A 25,686-nucleotide genomic window follows, 5' to 3' on the forward strand; every position below is an offset into this window, starting at 1 on the left:
CGTTGTGCTCTCTCAGACTCCGACTGCTGATGGCAAGGGGGCATGGCTCAGGATTTCCACCACATCTTTTTGACCTGACGCTAATGCAAAGTCAGCTCATCACGCTTGGAGGAGAACACTAACTGCCATTCAGTTCCATCAGCTAACAGATGCCACTGATGGAGATAGGCCATCATATCCACCCAGAGACTGCAAGGCCAGTTATGCTCTCTGGCTCTCTGGGAGTTTCTAAACAAGGAAAGATGAGAAAGAAATGTTACACAAAAACAGCTGCTGTGAGTGGAATATATCAAATGGACTAAAGTATTGGGACGCCTGCTTATTCATGTTTCTTCTGAAATCAAAGGCATCTGTGCAACGTAAATGCATTCATTAGAAGGGGTGTCCACAAACATTTGGACACTTTGATTCACTGTCAGTACAGCACTTCTTGTTTTCAAAATCAAAGCTTAAATGAAAGGAAAAAAAGCTTCCTAACTTCCTAAAAGAATTTGAAGCGTTTCTATTAGTCCATTCGTCATGAACTGTGAATATGATATGAAGGACTATTGGCATGTTCACATTATGTGAAAAAATTTTAATAATGGTCACAATGGTGTCCATTCTGGTCTGAAGGTCTGGTCTAGGGGCATAAAAGAGCCCCTTGCAGACATGCACGGTAACCCAGGACCTTTTCACACATTACCCAGAAGAGCTGTATGTGTCTACCATTAAAGAATGGGCGGAACCCAGCCCGGACGCTTTGACCAGTCACTTTGCAAAGTCTGCCAATCAGCCAATCAGAGACGGATGTGTTTTTTTGGTTTGTTTGTTTTTGTTTTTAGTTTCCAGTTAATCCGACTTCATCAAACAAGGTTAATCGTTAAAGCTTAATTGGAGCCTGTTGTTTGCAGTTAGAGCTTAAGTATGCCTAATAGCACATTAGTATGTTTAAATGTTTAATTAGCTGATTTGATTGGATATTATGACGGTAGGAGAAAAATAGGCCTGATCCTTGCCCTGAAACGGTACGGTGAAACGCGTATGTATGTAATCCCGATACTCAAGATGGATAAAGTGACCAAGTGTAAACGGGTTTGTACATATATTAGCATCGTGATGACATAGGGACTATAGATTAACATATTTTTTGGACAGACCTTTCCCCTCACCGTATAAACGCCCATGTGGCTGGATTATTTTCATACAGTTTGAGCATATATATACGCAGCGGCCGACTCAAGCAGCCAGTGTGATTTGTTCCATTCATTACATTCATGCAGTGTATGCCTTCAGAAGCCGCACACTACCCAAAGAGGCAGTTTATACTCCAAGGCCATTGGCATAGCACCTTGAGGTTAAGTGTGATGATCACACACGTCTCCATATTTTCCCACTTTTATTTTTGTCATTATTTATTAAACACAGCAACTGTGGGTCCTCTACAGCTGATTTGATTGGATATTATGACGGTAGGAGAAAAATAGGCCTGATCCGTGCCCTGAAACGGTCGTGAAATGATCCGAACGCGTATTACTCTTTCTTTGCTTATGTTCACTAATCCACCAGGTTCCGACTTAATGAGGGGCTAAATGAGAGCAATTCTTTACTTCTCGTGTGTTCTTGCTTTTGCCGTTCCAGAACCTGCTGCTTTTGAACCCGAATGAGCGTTTCCTGACAGAACAGAGCCTGAATCACCCCGCCTTCCAGACGCAGTGCCACGGGGAGCGGGCCGGCCCGCCCACGCCCACCCCCATCCGCTCCTCCAAGAGAAAACCCCACCACGACCCCACCGCCCTCAGCAGGTCAGGTGGTGTCCTCCAACCTAATTTGACCATCACTGATCAGTCTTCTGTGCCCAAACGATGCACACGATGCTGGGCTGTTAGACACGCACAACCAGATCCATATCCGATCACCAAGACCACTTCAGGAGGTGGTCTGATCTGAGACGCATTTGAGCCACATGCTATAGCAGTGTAAACACATCCGTCTCTCTCCAAGATGCACTGGGTAGTGTAGTGTTATCTGATTGCTTTGTGGGACGGAATATGCAAATCCGCTCGTTATGCGGCAACCAGTTGTTTATCCGTTCAGCCTCTTCCTGTGCTGTGCTGAAGATAGTTGCTGCCTCGAAATTCGGAATTCTACATGCGTTCGTGCATGATCAGATGAAATTCAGACATGCACAACCAGATCCATATCCGATCACTTCATATAAGATCACTTCAGGAGGTGATCTGATCTGAGACGCATTTGACACGCTATTGCAGTGTAAACACATCAGTCTCCCTCCAAGATGCACTGCACAACCAAAACTCCTCCCAGTACAACAAAAAAATTCAGACATGCTAGATATGTTGGTCAACTGGCCGTCGTGCATGTAGAATTCAGAATTTTGAGGCAGCAAGTATCTTCAGCACAGCATGCATTTGACCACCCAGTATAAACGCATGTGGCTAATTCTAGATCTGATCAGGATATAATGCAGATACTGGTCATGTGAAGTGAAATCCACTCATGACCTCTCTAACTGGTTGCCAGTTGACCAACATATCTAGCATGTCTGAATTTTTCTGTTGTACTGGGGAGTTTCTATTGTACTGGGAGGAGTTACCTCAATACCTCAAGTCCAACGCTTCTCGCCACTCCCAGAACCGCCACTCCTTCGTCGAGGGCAAGACCAACACGCTGCAAGGGGAACGGGAGAAGCACAGTCACCATGGTTACGGCGAGTCCTCCAGCGGCAAGGGCTCTTCGTCGTTCCTTAGCTTGTCCAAGAGCCACGGGACCCTGAGCGACGCCAAGTCTGTCAGCAACCTGAGCGATCTGCGCCTGCTCCAGGACGAGCCGGCCCTGCCCTCGTCCCGCTACTTCCCCTCCAGCTGCCTGGTTCATTTAAAATTCAGAATTTTGAGGCAGCAATTTTCTTCAGCACAGCATGCATTTGACTACAGTATAAACGCATGTGGCTAATTCTAGATCTGATCAGGATATAATGCAGATACTGGTCATGTGAAGTGAAATCCACTCATGACCTCTCTAACTGGTTGCCAGTTGACCAACATATCTAGCATGTCTGATTTTTCTATTGTACTGGGAGGAGTTTCTATTGTACTGGGAGGAGTTTTGGTTGTGCAGTGCATCTTGGAGAGAGACGGATGTGTTTACACTGCTATAGCATGTGGCTCAAATGCGTCTCAGATCAGACCACCTCCTGAAGTGGTCTTAGTGATCGGATTTGAATCTGGTTTAAAAGCGTCCTGGGTGCGTCTACACTTGTTTTTTTATGTGGTTTGGATTTATCCAGATGTAATCCTGATACTCAAGATGGATAAAGTAACCAAGTGTAAACAGGTTTGTACATATATTAGCTTGGAGGCTTGAAGGCTTTTGCGGAACCCAGCCAGGCGCTTTGACCAATCACTTTACAAAGTCTGCCAATCAGCCAATCAGAGACGGATGTGTTTGTTTTGTTTGTTTGTTTTTGTTTTTAGTTTCCAGTTAATCCGACTTCATTAAACAAGGTTAATCGTTAAAGCTTAATTGGAGCCTGTTGTTTGCAGTTAGAGCTTAAGTGTGCCTAATAGCACATTAGTATGTTTAAATGTTTAATTAGCTGATTTGATTGGATATTATGACGGTAGGAGAAAAATAGGCCTGATCCTTGCCCTGAAACGGTACGGTGAAACGCGTATGTATGTAATCCCGATACTCAAGATGGATAAAGTGACCAAGTGTAAACGGGTTTGTACATATATTAGCATCGTGATGACATAGGGACTATAGATTAACATATTTTTTGGACAGACCCTTCCCCTCACCGTATAAACGCCCATGTGGCTGGATTATTTTCATACAGTTTGAGCATATATATACGCAGCGGCCGACTCAAGCAGCCAGTGTGAGTTGTTCCATTCATTACATTCATGCAGTGTATGCCTTCAGAAGCCGCACACTACCCAAAGAGGCAGTTTATACTCCAAGGCCATTGGCATAGCACCTTGAGGTTAAGTGTGATGATCACACATGTCTCCATATTTTCCCACTTTTATTTTTGTCATTATTTATTAAACACAGCAACTGTGGGTCCTCTACAGTGTGTGAACATTTCTATTATGAACAGACCAACAGAACAACAGAAATGCTCGGCCGTCAGAATAACTGCTTGGCCATCAGCAGCCGGAGCCTGAGAGAGCACAACTGGGCCTGCTCTTCACTTCACTCCTATTGTGCTGCTGGCCGGCGCTGGCATCTGTTGGCTGATGTGTTAGAGGGCCGATCCGGCACTTGCCTTCGAGCACATCAGTGCCTAGTGATGCTGCATTGGCAGCTGTTTTTGGAGGCGGTTGTTGATTTCACATGTATCAGAGGAGGCATGTGCGTGTCTTTACCCTCCTAGTGTCAGAGGCATTGCAAGTGATAGGGCTGTGAGTCCTGTCGAGTGGGTGGGTTCCCCTTCCCCTGTAAAATTGGCATTTCATTCATTTTTTAAAGCTGGTTGTAGATCAGTGTTTTTGCCCTTGGTTGTTGAGCAGTGTACTGGTCAGGTGCTTTGACCTGTGGCTTATTACTGTCCAAGTACAAATATGTTTCTAAAAGCTTAGTATTTCAATATGTGACCATTTCCTATCTCTACAAATCGAAGACGGATGTTTTCATTGCCAGTTGATCTGACTTAATTAAACATGGTTAATCGTTTAAGGCTTAATTGGAGCCTAATAGCATATTAGTATGCTTTAAATATTTAATTAGCTGATTTGATTAAACATTGTCATGTAATGTAATGACCTGAACTCTAACAGTATTACTGTAAATTAGCTTGTATTATGCTTTCTAATGGTAACACAAGGCAACAGCACATATATCATTGCTGTAATGGGAAAGCCTCATATCTCTGGAACGCTCTCTCTCTTTCTTGCTGTCCATCAGGGGTCACGGTGGTAAGAGCTCAGGGCACCATCGTTCAAACAGCCGGGACTGTTCGAGCCTGCCGCGCCATGGTCACGATGACCTGCACCCACCGAGCGCAGAGGCCTTTCTGAACGGTGCCGGACCGGCCTCCAGCAGCCTGAGCCCCACGCTGCACCCCAAGACCTACCAGCCGCCCCAGCCCCTCAATCGCTCGGCGTCATGTGGGAAAGACCTGTCCAACCTGCCGCACGCCGGCCTCAGCCCCAAGAAGGCCAAAGCCAAAGCAGCCGACTTCGACTTCGGCAAGCCCTCGGACGGCCCCGGCGCCAAATACCTCAAGTCCAACGCTTCTCGCCACTCCCAGAACCGCCACTCCTTCGTCGAGGGCAAGACCAACACGCTGCAAGGGGAACGGGAGAAGCACAGTCGCCATGGTTACGGCGAGTCCTCCAGCGGCAAGGGCTCTTCGTCGTTCCTTAGCTTGTCCAAGAGCCACGGGACCCTGAGCGACGCCAAGTCTGTCAGCAACCTGAGCGATCCGCGCCTGCTCCAGGACGAGCCGGCCCTGCCCTCGTCCCGCTACTTCCCCTCCAGCTGCCTGGACCTGAACGTCAACCTGAACCTGCCGACGCCGGGCAGCCCCAACCTCCGCCACAGCCCCTCAGCTGGAGGCCGGGCCAAGCCCGAGTCCTCGCTTCGCCGCTCCTCCTCGCGCCACAAGGGCCAGCAGCAGGATGAAGGCAAAGCCACAGACCCCTTAGACCCCGGAGGGGGAGGCGGAGGAGGTGGCGGAGGACTTTCAGCTGCTCATGACTTCCCCTATGGACTGGGCTACACCAGTCCCTTCTCTTCACAGCAGCGCCCCCACAGGCACTCCATGTACGTGCGGCGAGAGCGTGGGCGGCCCCACGGAGGGGACACAGGCGGCTTGGCCGTGGGGCAGGGACTGCCTACTCGCGCAAGTAGTCTCCAGATGCTCTCACCACAGCTGCAGCACCGCACGCTGCCCAGGCATGTGGGCGGCTCTGCCTCCCGGGACGAGGCCCCCGAAGACATCAGGGTCTGTAAATGCTCTAAGCTCACACATTTACACATTGTCAACATTTAAGCTGACGCACGGTTGGAAATGAATAACGGCCAATTAGCACCAAGTATTCGCTTCGAACCATGCCTCCAATATTGTGGTGAAGATGACCAGAGGAGGATGGGTTCCCCTTTTGAGTCTTGGTTTCTCTCAAGCTTCCCTCCCAGCTAACATGGACATGTGGGGCCCATATGGGTAGCGCAACTGGGAACCATGTGGAGTTCCATGTTGGCCCCACATATGGATGCCCATCAAGGTCATGGGTGATGGGACCAGGAGGAGTTGGAGAAGCATAGACCCCATCTGGCTTGTATATTGCACAATGTGGCCTAGATGGGACCTATGTGAGACTAAGGTGGGCTGTAACAATGGGGCCCATTTGGGAAGCCCAGCTGTGGTCCCAGAAACAAGTATATACAAACCCCTTTAAAGCATATGCCCACCTGGAACCCACTTAGCCCATGTTCCAACCATTTAAGCATTTAAGCTGGGTTCCTCTCGATCTGAGGGAGTTTTCCTTTTGCCACTGGACCTGGATCTGGGCCTGGATCTTTGTAAGGCTGCTTTGTGACAGCATTCGTTGTGAATGTGACTCTGGCTGCACAGTTGAACGGTGTGCCATGTTCCTGAAGGTCTTTCTAGCAATCCTACGAACTGATAACGAACTGATGAATCTGTCAGCTAATTGTCAGAGTGCTAGGCAGCTGCTTGGAGATCTCTGCTGTCCGAGATCGTTCACCACCTTGCGGAAGTCTGTTCCCTATACTAGTGCTCTAGATAGTGACCTAGCTTTTTGCATGTAGGGCATAGTGAATAGGGCACGGTTTAGAACACACAAGCCTTGAATCTGTGCTTGTGCATCTCCTGGCCTTTCCTAATGATGACTGTGACCAAACCTTAGCCAGAAATAATCTGAGAGCCCAAATGCCATAGGGTGCCCAAACTTTTGCATCATGCTAATTGGCTGCATTTGGAGTTGGGGGGGGGATTGTGTGATTTTTACACATTTTAACAACATGCATGTTGGTGTTGCTAATAACATACGGGAGCCTGTAAGTGTGCTGATTAGCGCTATGCAAATGAGCTCAGGCTAATTAGTGCTCCTTTGCTTTTGCTCAGCATTAGCCATTAATCATTGATTTCGCACACCCTGCTCGTGTCCGGGCCATGGACCGAGGTGTGCCTTCGTCAGGACCCCCAGGTCCTCCCGAATGCTAAAGCGTCCATTCATTCTCATTCAGTCCACACTTCTCCACTTGTTAACCTCTCTCTATAATTGGAACGTAATCCACGGAATCCACTATTCCTTACCTTCCCGCATCTTGTACAGTGAACCCTACCCTACCGGGAAGCTCACTAGGGCCTACAGATGCCGGCCAGTTAGTCATAATGCCCAAATAAATAGCACTGGTCAGATAGCAAGATGTAGATGTTCCTGCTTCCAGTGCTATAACCTTTGCACTTCGATGATCTCTGCTGTTGTGATGTTTACCAGGCGGCCATATATCACGAGCAGCATCCAGAGGACGGAGGATCATCCAAGGAGAACCGCATGATCTACAGCGAGTCCATGCCACGCAGGGTTGGCAGCTTCTACAGAGGTTAGATGCGCTCAAATTATCCGTGCATTCATGTGTTCTCCAGTTCTGAGGTTATTCAGTATATACTGTTGTGTGTTTGTACTGCCTCGGCGTAGTGCCCTCTCCTAGACCTGACAATGCTTTCCATGAGGGCAGTGGGCAGGGCATGAGCTCAGGGATGAACATGGAAAGCAGCAGCCACACCAAACGCCAGCCCACGTACGACCCCTGGTGAGCCGTGTTAACCAACTCTGTGTTATATGCATGGACAAATTGTAGTTGATAGATCCATCTATTAAAAAGATTAGCCATTTGGGGAGGGGGGCGGCCCAGCCACCTCTGTTCTAAAGCAGCCGGATAATAATATTGTAATATCATGTGATGCATGATATTTTTTGGAGATTATGTGCATTAAACCCCTGAACCAGACCCTTAAAGCAACACTATGTAGAATTTTTACCTTCAAATAACAGCTTCAATATCATTGTGATGCTCCACTGACCTGTAATAGGGAGAATAGTGCCGCTGTCGTTGCTAGCTATTAGTGCAAAATTCTGTAATATTGCTCTACTCACCTTCTTTACCTTTCAGCGACGGTTCTGTATCTCTCAGCTCGTCCAGAAAAACATGCCCTCAAAGCGCGAATTGCACTTCCCAACTGTAGGGGGGAGCCTAGGAGCAAGAAAGGCCCCATAGCATTTTCCATAGTGTTGCTTTAAGTAGTAAGGTTCAATAAATAGACATATATATATATATGGACAGTTTCCCACACAGTATATCCATGTATTACTAGGACGGGGCCCGAGGCGCTGGATTTGAGTCCGCCAGAACCAGCCAAAGAGAAGGAGAAGCAAGGCTTCTTCAGAGCAATAAAGAAAAAGAAGAAGAAATCTCAGACGGTCAGTCTTATCCTCTTGTTGTTGCCTGTGTCCGAACATGGACGTTACGTTTATGTATTTTGTACATTAAGTGGTGTATTATTGTCCGTGTGTACCTGAGTGTATGCAGTGTATGTGGTTGTGTGTAGGGTTGCACTGATGCCACTTCTCCGATACCGATGATATGAAATCATATGAAATCTTACAGTCAGGTATTTGCCCAAAACCAAAGACAGAAACCAGCTATATTTTATTATGGTACAAGATCCTTGAGGAACTTTTGGAGGTTCCTCAGTTTGAAACCATGGAGGAACCTTATAAAATGCTTTGAAGAACCTCTAAGGAACCTTTTTCTTCTTAAAAGCTTTTCTTAAAGGTTCCTCAAAGCATCTTAAGAGGTGCACTGATACCACATATATTATTATATCTGATAGTCAAGTAAATCCTAATACCAGGTACAGATACCTGTACCAGCTATATTTTATATGCTATCTGTGCATCACCAGTTGCATGTGTATCTACACTATTAGAAGTATCTTAAGGTAAAGGTAAAGGTGCACGTATTCGTCACTGTACAGTGTGGACTGTACAGCGAAATGTGTCCTCCGCATTTAACCCATCTGGTAGTGAACACACACTCACACACACACACGTGTTAGGGGCAGTGAGTACACACACACACCCAGAGCGGTGGGCAGCCAACTCCAGCGCCCGGGGAGCAGAGAGGGTAAAGAGCCTTGCTCAAGGGCCCAACAGTGGCAGCTTGCCGAGCCCGGGAATCGAACCCACAACCCTGTTATCGATATCCCGGCGCTCTAACCGCTGAGCCACCACTGCCCACAAAAGACAAATTCAGTGGAGATGCTGGGGATTGAACCCAGGACCTCATACTTTGAAGAACCTTCAAGGAACCTTTTTCTTCTAAAAACCCTAAGAGATTCCTCCACACACTGGTAAAAGTTTAAGATCCTTGAGAAAACGTTGGAGGTTCTTCAGTTTGAAACTGTGGAGGATCTTCTTAAGACACTTTGAGGCACCTTCAAGGAACCCTTTTTTTCTAAAGACCTTTTCTTGAAAGTTTCAAATGAAAGAACCTCCAAAAGTTCCTCAAGGACCTCACACTCTTTAACAGTGTATAAGCATAGTGCCAGTTTATTATCAACCCCTCCCCTGTACCTAAACTCATTAGTCTGTGAGTGTGAGTGAGTGTGTGTGTGTTGTTGGTGCGAGTGTATCAGGTGCAGGGTTTTTTTCCACACTACTTTATCAGTCACACTCATCAGGTTCTCCTCCAGGTGCCACCAAAACAGCTCTGACCCATTTAGCCATGGACTCCACAAGACCTCTGAAGGTCTCTTGTGGTATCTGGTAAAAAAAAAACCTTAGCAGCAGATCCTTTCAGTTTAAGTTGGGAGGCGACGCCTCAGTGAGTGTTGGGCACCCATGACCGTGTCGCTGGTTCACCGTTTGTCCTTTCTCAAAGCACTTGCAGGCACTGACCACTGCATACTGGGAACACCCCTGCCTATAAGACATGCCTGATGTTTTGGAGATGCTCTGACCCGTCGTCCAGCCATCACATTTTGTTTCGGGTCAGAATGTCTCAGATTACCTTCAACCTCTTAATCAATCAAAGTGATTGTCATTTCACCTGTCAGTGGTTTTAATGTTATGGCTGATCCTGGCAAATCCAGGCAAACCTTTAGGACACTTTGATGAGTGTTGCTAAAAACACCCAAAGTAATAGCAGCAGCTGCACCACACACACTATCAAAGTGGCAGCTCAGTGTGTGCCTGTGTTTAGATGTGTGTGTGTGTTTGTGTGTGTGAACACATGTACGAGTGTTTGTGCTGTGTCCCACTGTCAGTCTTGTGCCTCTTGTATTTCAGGTGGACGCTGGAGAAAGCAGAGGTCCTGCGATCAAGAAATCCCTTTTCCCTCTGTTTAACTCAAAGACTAGCTTTATACGTAACTCCTCAGAGAGAGTACTCCCCCTAGTGGCCTCACCTATGGTATAACTGCCCATTGATCTACCGCATAATAACACTCCTGACATGCCACCACACTAAACTGAACCTCTGCCATCGCATGCCTTTCACATTATTAATCAGCACTTACCGCCCGGAGACGAAATGGGTGGTAGTGCTCTGTGCTTCACCAGATCCATGACGTTGTCCTCCTGCAGTCTCATTGCTGTTGGCTGCCATTTTTGGGTAGTTTAGCCAGCAGTTAAAAGCAGGAGTCATCAGCAGGTCTGCATATGTGAGGAAGAAAAGCGGCCCACCTGAAAATGCCTTCACGTTTACGTTGCCCCGAGTGGTCCAGCGGACTGAGGCGCCGTCACTATACTCAGAAGATTGCTGGTTCAAATCCCGGTCATGCTGCTCGCCATTGGCAGCTGAGGCCCTGAGAGAGTACAATTGGCCTTTTGCTCTCCTGGGTGGGTAGATGGCGATCTCCCCTTACATTGGGCGTTGGGCCGAAGCCGGGTATGCCGTGCTGCCCTCCCATGCGACGGTTACTTGCCCAGTGGTGTTGCATTGACGGCGCTTTAGAAAATGAGAGGCTTGACTGTGCACAAGTTGGAGGGGGCGTCTAATTGGCGGTCCAAATTAGGTGGAAAATGGGTGAAAAAATATAAAATCTGATAATTTTTTACATTTAAAAATAAATAAATAAATAAATAAATGCAGAGCTGCAAAACTTCACAGGTCTGGTGTTTCACAAGGCACATTCAGCTACATGATCATAGTTATGGTGGTGATCATTATGATGATTATGATGATGATGATGCTGATGATAATGTGAAGTCCCTGCATGTCTAAATTTTGGAGGGGGTTTCAATGATTTTTTGGGTTCATCTAAAACTAAGGTCTGATGCAGGTCCAGTGGTGCTGGAGAGAGAGAGGGGTACTAGCGCTACTGTCTCACTACTGTTGAGCTCAGAGGGTAGATTACGCTTTATTTATGCTGAAATATGGATTAAATCTCATAACTAGCTCTCATTCTCTTACACACACACACTCACACACACACAGCTGCTCCTCTCTCAGCTCTTAGCTGAATCCAGCCCAATGACTGATCATCCATTTATCTCTTAAAAAGTTGCTGAAGCATTTTCTCTATTAAAGCTTCTGTGTCGGAGCTCAGGAGTCATGTTCCAGGCTGAAGTTCTCAAAACTGCACTGAGAAATTACGAGAAAACAAACACAGATTCCTCAAGACAGTTTATTAGGTATACTTAATACTGCACATTTATTTGTTCTCCTGCCCAGAAATTCAAGAATGTACTAGCTAGCATTTTAACTTAGCACTCAAATATATCTCATGTTCCACCGCTAGATTTAGCATAGGAAAAGTACAGCTGTGTGGTAGATGAAGGTCACCCCTCCTCCTCTCTCCCAGTGTCCTTTTGGGGCTTTGCAGGCTTGGTGGCTTTGGCTCTTGCACCAGGACTGGATGCTTTTAGTGTGACTGACGGCCATTGTGTCATTCCTCTCTGGTCAGGTCCTGAATGAAGGTCCAGATCAGGTGGTGATGCAGAAGTCGTCCAGGGGCTTCGGTCACCAGGGCAGCAGCCGGCACCGGACACGCAGCAGAGACCGCGAGAGAAGCCGGGACCGGGAGCAGGAACGGGAGCGAGACAGCGAGTGGCCAGCCGAGAGGCTACCTGAAACCCACTCTCAGGTACGGCAGAGAGAGCTGACTGATTCACACGGTTCTTACATGCAGATGTTCTCAGATATTGCTTATGAAGGTCTTAATGGTCAGGTAGAGATCTGTAAGGGGTTTTAGCAAGTAATCCTGCAGCCAATAGTGAGCAGCCTCTGAGTTAACACCGCCAAGCATGCCGTCAACTGCAGTGTTTTAAGTTATCAGTAGGAATTACAGTTTATAGACCCAGTGGTCATTGACTTTGGAGCTGGATATCTGCTGTCCAGCACAGTCTGGTGATTTCTTTGCTTAAACACAAACTAAAAAAACAGGTAATTAACTGACTAATTGAATTGTTTGATTTGAGGCCCAACAGGACCACAATTGATGACCCCTGCCTTAGACATTAGTTCTGGATTATTCATACGTTCTTTATTATAATAATAAAAAGGTGTATAATCTTTTGTAAGTCTAAAATTTAAAACAAGACTTGTGAGCTTGGGTTAGGTTTTTTTGGAGGGGTTATGTTAAATGTTTCTAAAATTTAAAAGCTTGAGAATCTGGTCTGTGTTTCCTGATGCAGAGTAGCTGGGATTAAACTCAACCTATAGTCAAAATGGACCTGATCATCTTTAACACAATTCATTTGATTATATAAATTAAAAGGCATAACTCTTACTATCCTGTAATATTCCATCAGCTGTCTTCAGCCTTAATCTGAAACAAATATTAAATATTTTACAAACAAAAATTCTTTATAAAAAAAAGGTTTAAAGTGAAATGGCAACACTAAAAATGCTAAAAAAAAGAGTAAAGATTTATAATTATATAATAATATTTATAATAAAGTGTATAAGTTTAAAGTTTAATCTTATTTAAAGGTTTGGGTTAATTAGGGTTAAATAAGGAAGGTTTAAGGTTCTTAAACTTAAAAAAAAAACGTTCTTGAGAGAAAGAATTAAACAATAAAAACTATAAATAATAAATATGCAAGTAAAGTTCTCATATCTATCTGGTCTGTGTTTCTTGTAGCAAAATAACTGGGAATAACATCAAGCTGAAATAAAAATGGAAATGTATTATTTTGTTAGTTCTGTACACAGATCATATTAAACAGTTGCTGTCAGAATGTCATGATTTTCGCTGCGTTTAATACACCTTTTGGTTATGATTTTGTCACCGTGCACCACTGGGCAGGGCAAAATAATGTATTAGCCAATAATAGCAATAATAGTATTATTGTTACGAACAGGTGGGTTAATTGGCAGTACCAAACTAGAAGAGGAAAAAATCTGTTATTTTCTTTCTTTGTAGGTTTAAACTTCAAAACAGATTAGGGTCAGCTTAGGATTTCTGAAATATTTTACAAATTCATAAAAAAAAAAAAGTAAAAAAAAAAGAAAGTAGAAATGTTCTAAATCTTAAAGAAAATGTAAATAATCAAAAGTTTAAAATAATCATATTATAAAGTTTGAGAATCTGGTCTGTGTTTTTTGTAGCAAAGTAACAGGAATTAAAGTCAACCTGAAATTGGTTTGATTGGCTGATTATGTCACCATGCCCCACTGGGTGGGGCAAAACAGCATTAGCCAATATTAGCAATAATAGAATTAGCCAATAATAGCTTAGATATACTTTTAAACCTTGTGAATCTGAGTTTGAGTTAGATGAAGGTTCTTTTTTCTTTCTAAAGTTAAAAGTTCAAAGCAAGCACATGATCGAGACTCTCAGTGCTGGATATCTACGGTATTTTTTGGTAGAGAGGCCTATCACACACTGAGGTGTATTACTTAGCACCTACAGGGACTTCTGTACAAACTGGTGGGGCTTTTTCTTGGTAATAGAAGTTTTCGACCCGGAAAGTTAAACTCTCTGAGGCCATTTAAGGGGTTAAAATGCCGGCCCTCAGTCAGCACATATGGCTAATCTGATCCCAGACTGCGTCCAGAGACGCTGAAGTGAGGCCCATCTGTCCAGTCAGCTGAAAAGTCTCATCCCAGCTGCCTGCTGATCTATGAAATACAGCAGCTGAAATGCATAATGGCTTCGGGGTCCGAGGCACGGCTGATCTTTGCGGTGACTCATTACATTACATTACATTTAAGGCATTTAGCAGACGCTCTTATCCAGAGCGACTTACAAGATTGCTTATATTACAGAGGCGGGCCAATGTAGTGTTAGGAGTCTTGCCCAAGGACTCTAATTGGTGTAGCACAGCATAGTCACCCAGCCTGGGAATGGAACCCCAGTCTCCCACGTGGTGTGGCAGCTCAGTGGCAGGTCATGGTGTTATCTGTTGCGCCACACCAACCACTTATTTGTGTCGGCTCCTTTTCTCCTCCCAGAACCAGCCGCTCAAGTCTCTCCGCAAGCTCCTTCATCTCTCCTCCTCCTCCTCCTCAAACCAACCGGCCACCCCGGACCTGCGTTTCCCCCACTCTAACCCAGGTTCCTCGAAAGGGGGCAGCTTCGTGGAGTCCCGAGGTCACGTGGGAGGTGCAGGAGGGTCGTCCCAGTCCAAATCCCGCCAGTACCCGCTCCCAGGTCAGCTGGAGTCCTCGTGGCACTCGGCGGCTCTGGCTCGGGCCGAGGGGAACCCCTACCCGGACCAGCTGGCCTCCAAAGCAGGACAGAACGGACACGGCTTTGGCCGGCCGTCCCGCTCACGGATGCCGAACCTCAACGACCTGAAAGAGACTGCTCTTTAAGGCGGTGGGGTGTCAAACCACAGCGCCACCCGAAGGCCTGGAGGATTGGAGAGTGAGCTAAAACTGCTCTTGAGTACTCTTGAATTTAAAGGGTAGGCCTAGATATGTCTTAATCTCTTTTTTTTATCTTCCATATTTAATAGAATTTGTAATATTATTTATGGACTGTATTTTTTTGTTATTGGATAAATATAATATAATATAATATAATATAATATAATATAATTTCAATGAAAAAAAATTGTTTATGTAAACATAAGATGTATAATTAATCTAGTATAGTATATTATTCTCCATATATATACAACATATATATGTACTGCATATATATATATATATATATATATATATATATATATACACACACAGATAAAGTTTATAGAAGACTTTCATTATAACGTACGATCCAACGTTGTGTTACGTTCCTTTCTAAGCAGTGGATTTAACGTAGGAGCTAAGAGCCAGATCTAACAACAGACTCCTGTTTGTCGTTTGTTAGCCAATAAAATGCAACGAACCATTTCTCACAGCTTTTCAAAGGACATACCAGAGTCATCCTGACTCATACCAAACTCCTCCTGCAGTGTCATGCCACCACCTTCTGGCCACAGTCATCCACTACATCCCCCAGCACTCCCAGGCGCTGTACGCCGCCGTGCACATCAAAAAGAGCACTGCGTTTCTGCAGCCTGTAAATGTCCGTACGTTGTGAAAGCCAGTTCCATTTGTATATTCTCAGGTTTAGTGTTATTTAAACACTGTAAATACTACTGTATTGCAATATTTTGAGACCAACACAGGAAACATTTTAGTTTTTAAAACTCCAGTTTCTGTTTAGAGCTGTAGTCCTAATAGTACGGTTGTGAGGAGGAAGGGTAGGTTCAATAAGCAGCTTATTTATCGCAATACGCAAAGACAATACACAGACACCGAACATCGCCACATCGAAAAGCAAAAGCCAATTTTCTTCGAGGTAAGGCAAACGTATTTCACTGCATACTGCTGTCCACTTGAGTGGTACTGATTCATTCGTAGTTACACGAGATGTCAATGGCCAAGAAGATCTGTAAATACTTCAGCATAGAAATGGTAAAAATATGCATCCAGGCAAAAAAAACAAAAAATAAATAAATTAAAAAATAAAAGCAAAAAATACCCACTCTCTGAAGTGAGAGTTAGTTAGCTAGTTAGTTAGCTGAATTTGGGATAATCGCTTCACTATATATGAATAGATTAGGTTTAGCTTTGCTCTATGGCATTAACACCAGCATCACACAGCACATCAGGAGCTCCTCGAACACTAACAAACACTAGAGGCCCAGTGATATTCACAGCCTCTTACTGACTCTCCCACACTCTGCCATGAATCTAGAGCCTTAACTCCTGCATTTCTCAGAATGAAACAAGAACTCTACGCAACGTTCTCTTTAAAGGAACACTCCAGCGTTTTTCAGTCTGTCTGTTTCAGTGACTACCAAGTGGCCCTACTGTCTAAGCGCTGGCCCCGTCATTGGGAGAGCGCAGGTTTGATCGGCAGCGATGCCACAGCCATCCGTGATCGGGAGTCCAATAGAGAGTATAATTGGCCCTCTCGCACCTCCACCCATCCACCGTCACTCATTTGGAGTTTTTCCCCCAATCCGATCAAGTCATTCCAATTATATAGAGTAAGGCTGAGGTAGAGGTGGGCAATATGATGATAATTTATCGATATTGCAAGACATTTTATTGTGATACACAATATTATAAATGTGTCAGAATATCACAATGAATATGGTGTATTGTGAAAATCTCTTTAAATATTGTGATATTGTGATGATATAATATTTTTTTAAATACTGGCCAGCCCTAGGCTGAGGTATTTATAGCGTCACACTAGTAACGTAGCGTAACTTTCTAATTGGGGATGTAATCAGATACAGCACACAACAATTATTCTTCTATTTATTGGATTATTGTAAGGATTACCCACCTCCGGACCCATATTTTTTATTTTTTTTTTTTTGGGGGGGGTGCTCTCTCCACCCACATCACTTCACTGCGGTCAGTGGGGGGAGAGAGCGCCATCTACCCACCCTGGATACCCTGCAGGCTGGTTCGGCGAAGCTGTGTGCACGGCACTTCCCTCCAGGCACGTTGGTAGCCTGGAAAATGGCGTCGGAGGGGGCGTTGCATGCCATGAGGGGGAGAGTACGTATGGGCTGGGTAATTGCCGGTCTAATTTGGGGAGAAAATGGAAAACAAAATAATAAATATATCAAATTTATCATAAAAAAGCAAAAAGAAAAGTGAAATGAAGCAACTGTCTATTGATTACTATTGTAATCCCCCCAGGAAAGCCCCCTTTAGAGTAAGCATTAGCTTGAATCTTGGATCATTTCTTCACTGTTTGCTATCCTGAGATTCTGAAAAAGGCTGGAGTAATCCTTTAACCTTGCACTTTGAAAACACAGCGCCATTCTCAGACGAAAGGCTTGCGAATTTTCCACGTGGCGCGGCGATCGTTTCCGCACCCAGTGTACAAACAGCAGCGATCACAGTGTGTGTAACTTATGGTATAACGGCCTATCTAGGAGTCTTTTGCATCATCTTTGTGATATTATATGCAGTCTTTATAACTTTAAGGACTTAAGAGGACAGTCTCTGTTGTAAACTAAACTAACTGTAACCTGGGATTAAAGGCTTTTTACCATAGACACTGGGTGTGGGTGTGTGTGAGTGTATGAGTGTGTGAGTGTGTGAGTGTGTGTTACTCTAATACCAATATGTGGCTACAATCGGTTCTATTTATAGCAGCTTATCAGACGATGAAGTGGAGTTGAAAATAAAGGATTGGACTCGTCTAGGAGAGACGTGACATGGTAGCATAGATTATTAATGTTTCATCTGCAGCAGCGAGTTTCGTTTTTTCACGGGTAAACGCCGTTACTACGCAGACGTTCGGTTCTCAACCTGTTTCTTGTTTACACCTGTTATGGACAGTAATCTCTCAATAAACCTTGTGGACTTTTTTTTTTCGCTGTGTGTTTTCATTTCTGAAAGAGGAAAGTTCTCAGTCCTAGTTCCTCAGCATTTCTCCTACGCTGAGGCCTAAAAAATACCCTGCCAGCGAATCACTCAGTCTCTCCCTCTCTCTCTCTCTCTCTCTCTCTCAATCATTAGCATTGTCACCGTCAATAATAATGAATATTCAGCTTCATCTGCCCTGTGACACTCATTAGCATGAATTTAAAGGAACAGTACCAATAATACCACCAATATGTAATGGACTTAGCATGAGTTAGCATGCTCGGAAAGACTGGACTAGACTAGTGGTGATGCTAAGTACGTTTTCCCAACACTGCTGGTGTAAATGGTGTATATTTTGGTAAATGTATGGGATATGTAATTAAGGATAATTCCACCAATATATAATATAATAGCTGAATAATAAAAGTTCAGTCATGGAAGTGACAATCCGTGATCCTTAAACACTCAGAAGTTGTTCCTCAGAGCTGTGAAACAGGCCAATTCCAAAACCCCCAAACTGTTACATCACAGTCTTGACTTTATATTATATTTACACTCACATGTATCCCACCCGCTAGCAACACCCCCACACACACACACACACATAAAAATTCATATTTTCAAGGCTAAACGCAAATGTTTACTTCAAGACATCAGGAAGAACATGCAAGGCTAATTGCTAACGCTAGATCAAATGGAAGAAGCACAGCAGCAGGAATCCGTGAGGGATGCCAGGAGACAGCCACATCACGAAGGGAGCAAGGGGAGGTGCTAAAATTGAAAAAAAAGGCTAAAAGCTAATGCTAGGCCGACTTTCTTCAGTAAGCTAACTGAACACCATGCCAAGAGGACACCTGAGAGGTCAGCAACACCGTCTGGTAAGGATCAGAAAAAATACAGTCCTGTGCTAGGCTAGGCTAGGCTAGGCTAGGCTACGTGGCTGCTGTAATCCATTGCAATGTCGTCAACCATCCAGTAAAAGAAAAGAAAAAACTTACCATAAAGGAAAGCATGTTTCATTCTGAGGTAAAATAACAGGGTGGTTAGCTAGGCTGACCAGGCATCCTCTTCTCACAGGACATGTTGACCTTGACCTCATGTTTTCAAATTTAGTGATATTTTTATTAAGATATATATTTTTTAATTATAAAAAAATATATCTCACCCTGATATATATATATGTTTTTTTTAATTGGCATGAAAATAAAAACAATGTAATGTAACAGGGTGGTAAAAGTAAAAAAAAAATGTATTGTGAGACCCTGTGCAGCTCCTTCTCGTTAAGTATTTAGGCAGTAATACTGCTGAGTAAATGTCTTCTCTTTGAAGGAAATAAGACATTCAATTAAATTGAATTTATTTGTTTTTGTATACACTCACATTTACCCAACACACACACACACACACACACACAGAGACGACACACACTAACCCACTCTTCATTCACCTTTATTATCTTGATTATCGCGATTCATCTGATTTACCTGCACTGGAGTGACCTGTCGGCCCTCTGGGGCGGTTTCATGATCATACTGGTTCTGGTTGCTCTCTAACGAAACCCTAAAGCGAGTACAGGCCTAAAACACAGGGGCTGGGCGGCAGCGGCGGCCGTGTTCAGGTGCATTTGTTCATGCACGTCAGCACCTCCATGCGGATGGCGATGCGCGTGTGCCACCCCAGAGGCAGCAGACGGATGTAGCGCGCCACGATGGGGGGCCGCAGGAGGTTTTGCACTGTGGACGAGCGGTCCGAGTTCCCGTAGAACACCTGAGGGAGAAGAAACCAGTAACACACCGTTCCTTTCCTTTTAGGCCTAGATTCGAGTCATCTGTGCTGTGATCTGATTGGCTACTTCAGTATTTTGCCCTGTACTCCATTGGCTTATTGATGTTTAACTCATGTGATCTGTTTTCTGTTTTCTGATTGGAAAGAATTATAATTTCTGTAATCTTATTGGCTAGTTAAACTTACCATTTTATAATCCCATTGGCTACTTGAATGATCTTTTTCATACACTGATTGGCTAGCAGAATTTTGCCTTCTGCAATCTTATTTGTTCAACTTTCCGTGCTGTAATCTGATTGGCTACTTAAATTTAATTTTCTTCACACAGATTGGCTGTTTGATATCGGTCATCTGCAATCTTAATGGTGAGTTAACATTTCCATCCTGTAATCTGATTGGCTACTTGAATGATATTATTTTCCAGTTGTTAGGTTGTATTCTGCTGTCTGCAATCTTATTGGCTAGTTATATTCTCCCTCCTGCAATCTTATTGGCTAGTTGAACTTTCCATCCTGCAATCTGATTACATAAATTATCTTTTCTTCACTCTGATTGGCTAATTGATTTTTCCTCCTGCAGCCTGATCGACTAGTTACATTTTCTGAGCTCTGATTGGCTAACTAGAGGAACGTTCTCTCTGTGTATCTGATTGGCTAGTTGAATTACCCATCTAGCAATCTGATTGGCTAGTTGAATGATCCCTCCTGAGCTTTGATGTCTTTAATGTTCCCTCTTTAAAATCTGACCCTTCTAGCAATCTAGGCTAGTTGAACTTCAGACACATCACTGCATGTGGGATCCTATCCACGTTGCTCACCCTGTTGTTTCCTGTCTGGTCTTTGTAGTAGATCCAGTTGAGGTTCTCGTAGGTGCGGTACTGGAGGCTGTACTTGGTCATCCACTCGTCTGCATCACAGCGGCCCTGCGTGAGAATCCCTGACACCACTCGCACCTCCAGTAGGTCGATCTGCAGCCACTGCATAGTGTCCTGGAACTTAGACAGCCATGCGCAGCTGGGGACGAGAGGAGGGAGGAACCTTAGGCTCCATGAGGAACATTTCAATGATTGGAAAATTTGTTTTTGTTTGTCTATTGATTTGTTTGTTTGTAAATGAGATGAGATGTGGGCGTCAAGAACCTCCACATACCATAAAGTGTGTAAACAAAGGTAAAGGGATTTCCCAGAACTGTAATACCGAGCCAGGAACCACCTGGGGAACCTCAATGTTTAGGCGTGTGATCAAGAATGACTCCTTTTTAATCCTGAAGAACCACAGCTGATCAGACAAAGCCTGTGTGACTCACCCATAACCCTGGCTGTTGAGCCTGGCCTTGCTAGGGACCCAGGCGGAGAACCAGCCCACATACTGCTCCTGATTAGCGCAGGCGATCTGCTCTGAAGACACAGACCCAGACTCAAAGCCCAGGGGCTTGTGGTAAGGGCACTCTGAGGACACAAACAGAGAAAAACAGTGAGAGCTGGATTTCCATGTACAGGTAAGCCACTCCCTGAAATACACCACTGATAGGGAGTCTGACATGCCTTGACACCCTCCTAAGAGATGGTCTGGGGCACCCAGATTGGTTCAACTACACCTTAAAGGCCCATTTTTGTGAATCAGATGTAAGTAGGTGAAGAATTTCGACATATTGTAAAGATTCCTGGAAGAACCCTCAAGTTCTGAACCCTCAGGGTCCTGAAGTGTCCCTAAGGGTGCCTGCCCATGCACATTTTAGTGCTTTCCCAGCTCCCACCACACCTGATTCACCTGAAGTATATGAAATAAGGAACCAGTAGCTCATACGTCGTCCTATGGCTGTAATTCTGAAGCTCCCTTGTTTTCAGGTGACCTTCCCTAACGTGTCAAAGAGCTTGGAGCGCTGCAGTACACTTGTCCTCACGTGTGCTCTCGTGCTGGCACTCGGGTTACCGTGATGTGGTTTGGGTACAGAGGGGAACGCAGGCCCTATTCTGAGCCCTGTAATCTTACCATCACATCACTGCATTAGTAATGAGATTACATGCTGGCAACCTGCCTTTTCTCTACCATTAACCTCTTTCTCTCTCTCTCTCTCTCTCTCTCTCTCTCTCTCTCTCTCTCTCTCTCGCTCTCAGTAGTTCTGAAGGTTGTCTTATATTGTGTAGATTCCCTTTGTCCTGCCAAAACAGCTCTGATCCGGTGATGCCTGGACTCCACAAGACCTCTGAAGGTGTCTGGTGTTAGGTGAGATGTTAGCTGCAGATTCTTAATATCCTGCAGGTAGCGACGTTTGGCCTCCATGGATCTGACTTCCCACAAATGCTTGATCAGACTGAGATCTGCTAGGGTAAGAATTTATTATGTTCCTCAAACCATTCCTGGACAATTTGTGCTGACATGATTCATCAGACCATCAGTGGGCCTTGGGTGCCCACGGTCCTGCCGCTGGTTCACCGATTGTCCTTTCTGGGAACACTTTTGGCAGGTACTGACCACTGCATACCGGAAAAACACCCCACAAGACCTGCCTGACCCAGTTTTTGTTTTTTAAGGTTCTATAAAGAAGCTTGGATTTCACCAATCCAAAGAACCCTTCAACCAGACAAAGAACTACCTACAATCTGGCTTATGACCTTATGCCAAAGGAAGTACTAGTGCTGCTCTAATCTCTTGGGCAGGACTGGCAGTTACATCACAGCCTCATGTGAACCTGTCCTTCAGTTGATCTTGCACACCAACCCCACCGTTAGCATGGGTGGGCAATGCCTAAACTGAGCCAGAAGGATCCAGATTCAAATCCCAGGGCATGCCCCTTTGCCATCAGCGGCCAGCGAGTCCAAGAGAGCACAATTGTCCAAGCTCTCTCCGGATGGGTAGATGGTGCTCTTACTCCTTACTCTTCTAGTGTCGGGTCCATTTTTCAAAGTTGCTTATAAAAGATGCACTGACTGACTCACTTCACGGATTTTAATCATACTGGTGAGTTCGGTTCACTGTCTAACCGAGCATTCTGTGGGGTGATCCCAGATAGTTTCCCAACATTCACCAGCCCTAAACAACACCCAACATGGAAGCGGCCCACCCAAGTAATATAAAAGCTAAACAAATGCTAAGCTAGCACAAGAAAATGGCACAAATGTCCAAGGTAAACAAGCAAAATGGTTTCACCATTAAGCTACTGGTTTTTATTGCTGAGTGATGACCAGTTAGATGACCATCAGCATGTTAGACTAGTGGTCTTAATGTTTTGGACTGCTCATCGGCTACATCAATACATCATACACCCTGTTGTAAATATAAAAGCTGTCAGAAATGATTATTCATCGGCACCCCCTAGTGGCCTGGACCCCTAAACGACTGACCTGGGATGACCTTTAACTCTCAACTCTCTCAGTTCATCTTACAGATGACGTATGAATGGAGCTAACTAGTCTTTGGAGGGAGCTAGTTGATCTAGCATGTGTGTGCTATATGCTAACTAGTTGCTAACTAGAGTTGGTAGCTAGCTCTCTTTCTATGGCCTAATTAAAGTCAACAATGCTAATGCGAACAGTCACAGAAGAGCATTATTCATGCAAATTGGCGGCTGCTTGAAGAGCGCCACCCCTCTTCCCCCTTTCAAACTGCAGTGTAACTCCTGTAGGTGGGCAGCATCACCTGGCATGCAGTCCAAGAAGGGGCTGTAGGGAGATGTTGGAGGGACAGAGGTGGTCAGAGGTGAGGTTAGGGTGGGCCTGCCAGGCAAAGATGCTGTCTCACAGTCACACGTGCACGCTCTACCGTTGGCTGAACCCGTCCACGGCTCCATCACCTGCTGCTCATCCTCCTGCTGCTCCTCTTCCTCCACCTACGGCAGACGTTTCCATGATAAAACACTTTCAGAATTAACCGAGAGATTCTGTCTCCCTCGTTTGACCATTTCTTGACCACAACTAGACACATATTTATTATGATTTATGTAAATTAGCTCTGTCCTGATTGGATGATCTACTTTTTAGTGCATTGATGAAACAAAGCAGTCCAAGCTGAAATGCAGCTCAGCGGTTAGAGCTCCGGGCTATTGATGACGGGGTTGTGGGTTCAATACACGTGGCTTGGCAAGCCGCCACTGTTGGGCCCTTGACGCTCTGGGCAGGTGTGCTCACTCACTGTCCACTGTGTGTGTTTGATCACTAGTGTGTGTGTGTGTGTGTGTGTGTGTGTTCTCTGTACGTATGGGTTAAAGGCAGGTGCAGGGCCTGGACTTAGACTTGGCAACCTGAGTTGCTGTTTATAGGCTCAAAAACAAGCTGATTGGTTTCTGTCCATGGACCCGGGGATGTTCAGCTGCGGATGGGTCCACAGATCCTCAGAAGCCATGCGTCATTCCGTAATCCGTGACATTCCCATGTTAGAAACTCCAGGTCTGAACTGGATTTCCGAATGACAGAAATGAATGTGATGAATACAAAAATTTCCAAACCCAATTAATTTTTCGTCCTGTGTAGGTTTGTCCTCTAAACTCCGCTGGATCCTCTAAATTAGGAAGTCATTAACAGCGCGCGACTGGATTATTAAAATAATACACGCTGTGCTGCCCCAAAACTCCACGTCAAGAAACGCTAACACTGGAATTATCATTTAAAGTGCTTTTAATTTTTCCAAAATGGAGACAATTATTAATTTTATTTATTAATATTAAGTTGGACAGAGGTACAGATAGTGACTTTATAAGTATGACGTGCTGAATAAACTGTAAAGCTTGAAAAGTAGCTTGAAAAGATAGTTAGCAGCTAACAATGCTAGCTAACTAGCTAACTCGGGCGTTATCATTAGCTGAAAAAGTCACGGGAGCTCATTACAAAGAATTCGAGTTCAGAATTCTGAGCGTTAATTGCTTTATAATTTTACTATTAATGAGCTAAATGATTAAACAGGCAGCACCATATGTACATCAGGGTGAAATGCTAACACCATCACACCCCTCAGGGAGATCGATGGCCTGCTCTGGCCAAGCAGCCAAACGTGAGAACCTGTAGAGGATGTAGGCGGCATGATTAAACGATAATCCTCTTAAAAAAGGGGAGAACTATGGTTCTCCGGCCTGTGTAACATGATCTAATAGTACATAGTTCTGGATAAAAGCGTCGGACAGATGCAGTAAACGCTTGTACATAAGTATAAATACTGGGAGAGCTGGTGAGAAGCTGGATTTCTGAATGGCAAAGACAACGACAATGCTTAGGAAGTTGGTTCGAGGCCCAGCAGAACCCTGGACCCTCAGAGATGTTGGAAAGACTAAGTCTGAAGTCTGATTTCTTTCATAATGATGCTTTTTTTTGGGAGTCTAACACCGCTGTGTGGCTCCAAACCGACTGACCTCTCCTTCACTGCAGAGCTCAACCAGAAGAGAGCCGTAGAGAATGCAGCACAACAACGGAGAACATGGAAGCACTCACCTCCTGGGTGTTAACTCCAGTGAACACTGCCCGTGCAGCCAGGGCCGCAGCATGGACAAGAGCGAGCCAGGATGGGAATGGGAAGAGTGGAAAGAGAAAAGACACTTTCAGCCGCCACAATCTCCCATTTCAGCCTATTGAGGCGGTTCTAGAGTTATCTAGAGCTCTGGAGACCTCAAAGACAAGCTATAGGCCTGTGTAACTACAGATATCAGTGGGCTTGGGGAAAGAGATTGGGCTATTCTGGCTAACAGTGAATGAACGTAACAATTAGCATTATGCAAATGGAGCCCCCCCCTACACACATACACACACACACACACACACACACACGCATACACTTTACCATGGGTTAACAGCAGCAGGGTCAGCAGAAACACACTCAGAGCCTTTGACTCCTCCATCCTCCTGTTGATCGCTGGACTGCCAGACTGCCGGACTGCCGGCCAGCTCTCTGCCCAGGCAAGCAGTTTGGATTACTGTAATCCATCATCACAGGGAACTGCTCATCTCATCCAATAATACTCCTTATCTCTCTCTCTCTCTCGCTTGCTCTCGCTCGCTCTCGCTCCCTGTGCCATCATCTCTCACACGCTCAACATGACATTCAGCCACACCAGCACTCCTACATCCCACAGTGATGAGGCACACAGCGGAGCTACACACTGTAGCTTA

General features: G+C 45.0%; 2 protein-coding genes across 6 annotated transcripts in view; one reads left to right on the forward strand and one right to left on the reverse strand.

The window, feature by feature from the left end:
- LOC140576753 (cyclin-dependent kinase-like 5) overlaps window positions 1-17,809 on the forward strand; it is a 94,929-nt gene extending 77,120 nt beyond the window's left edge. For 4 of the 5 annotated variants that reach the window (XM_072696334.1, XM_072696333.1, XM_072696335.1 and 1 more), the window contains 8 exons: window positions 1,621-1,784; window positions 4,912-5,953; window positions 7,473-7,578; window positions 7,674-7,788; window positions 8,351-8,456; window positions 10,326-10,448; window positions 11,944-12,123; window positions 14,436-17,809. In XM_072696334.1, the coding sequence (XP_072552435.1) occupies window positions 1,621-1,784; window positions 4,912-5,953; window positions 7,473-7,578; window positions 7,674-7,788; window positions 8,351-8,456; window positions 10,326-10,448; window positions 11,944-12,123; window positions 14,436-14,798 (2,199 nt within the window). In that variant the 3' untranslated portion in view covers window positions 14,799-17,809. The remainder of the gene's footprint in view (window positions 1-1,620; window positions 1,785-4,911; window positions 5,954-7,472; window positions 7,579-7,673; window positions 7,789-8,350; window positions 8,457-10,325; window positions 10,449-11,943; window positions 12,124-14,435) is intronic. The other variant, XM_072696336.1, reaches the window with a different exon arrangement.
- A 1,612-nt stretch (window positions 17,810-19,421) lies between these two features.
- LOC140577406 (retinoschisin-like) lies at window positions 19,422-25,415 on the reverse strand. Its single transcript, XM_072697373.1, has 6 exons — window positions 25,358-25,415; window positions 25,012-25,037; window positions 23,231-23,420; window positions 20,898-21,039; window positions 20,410-20,605; window positions 19,422-19,574 (listed from the first exon to the last, which is right to left on the reverse strand). Exons 1-6 carry the CDS (start codon window positions 25,413-25,415, stop codon window positions 19,422-19,424), a joined length of 765 nt encoding a protein of 254 aa, XP_072553474.1.
- Window positions 25,416-25,686: the final 271 nt, after the last annotated feature.

This window comes from Salminus brasiliensis, chromosome 14 (assembly GCF_030463535.1).
Source record: "Salminus brasiliensis chromosome 14, fSalBra1.hap2, whole genome shotgun sequence".
Taxonomy (NCBI): Eukaryota; Metazoa; Chordata; class Actinopteri; order Characiformes; family Bryconidae; genus Salminus; species Salminus brasiliensis.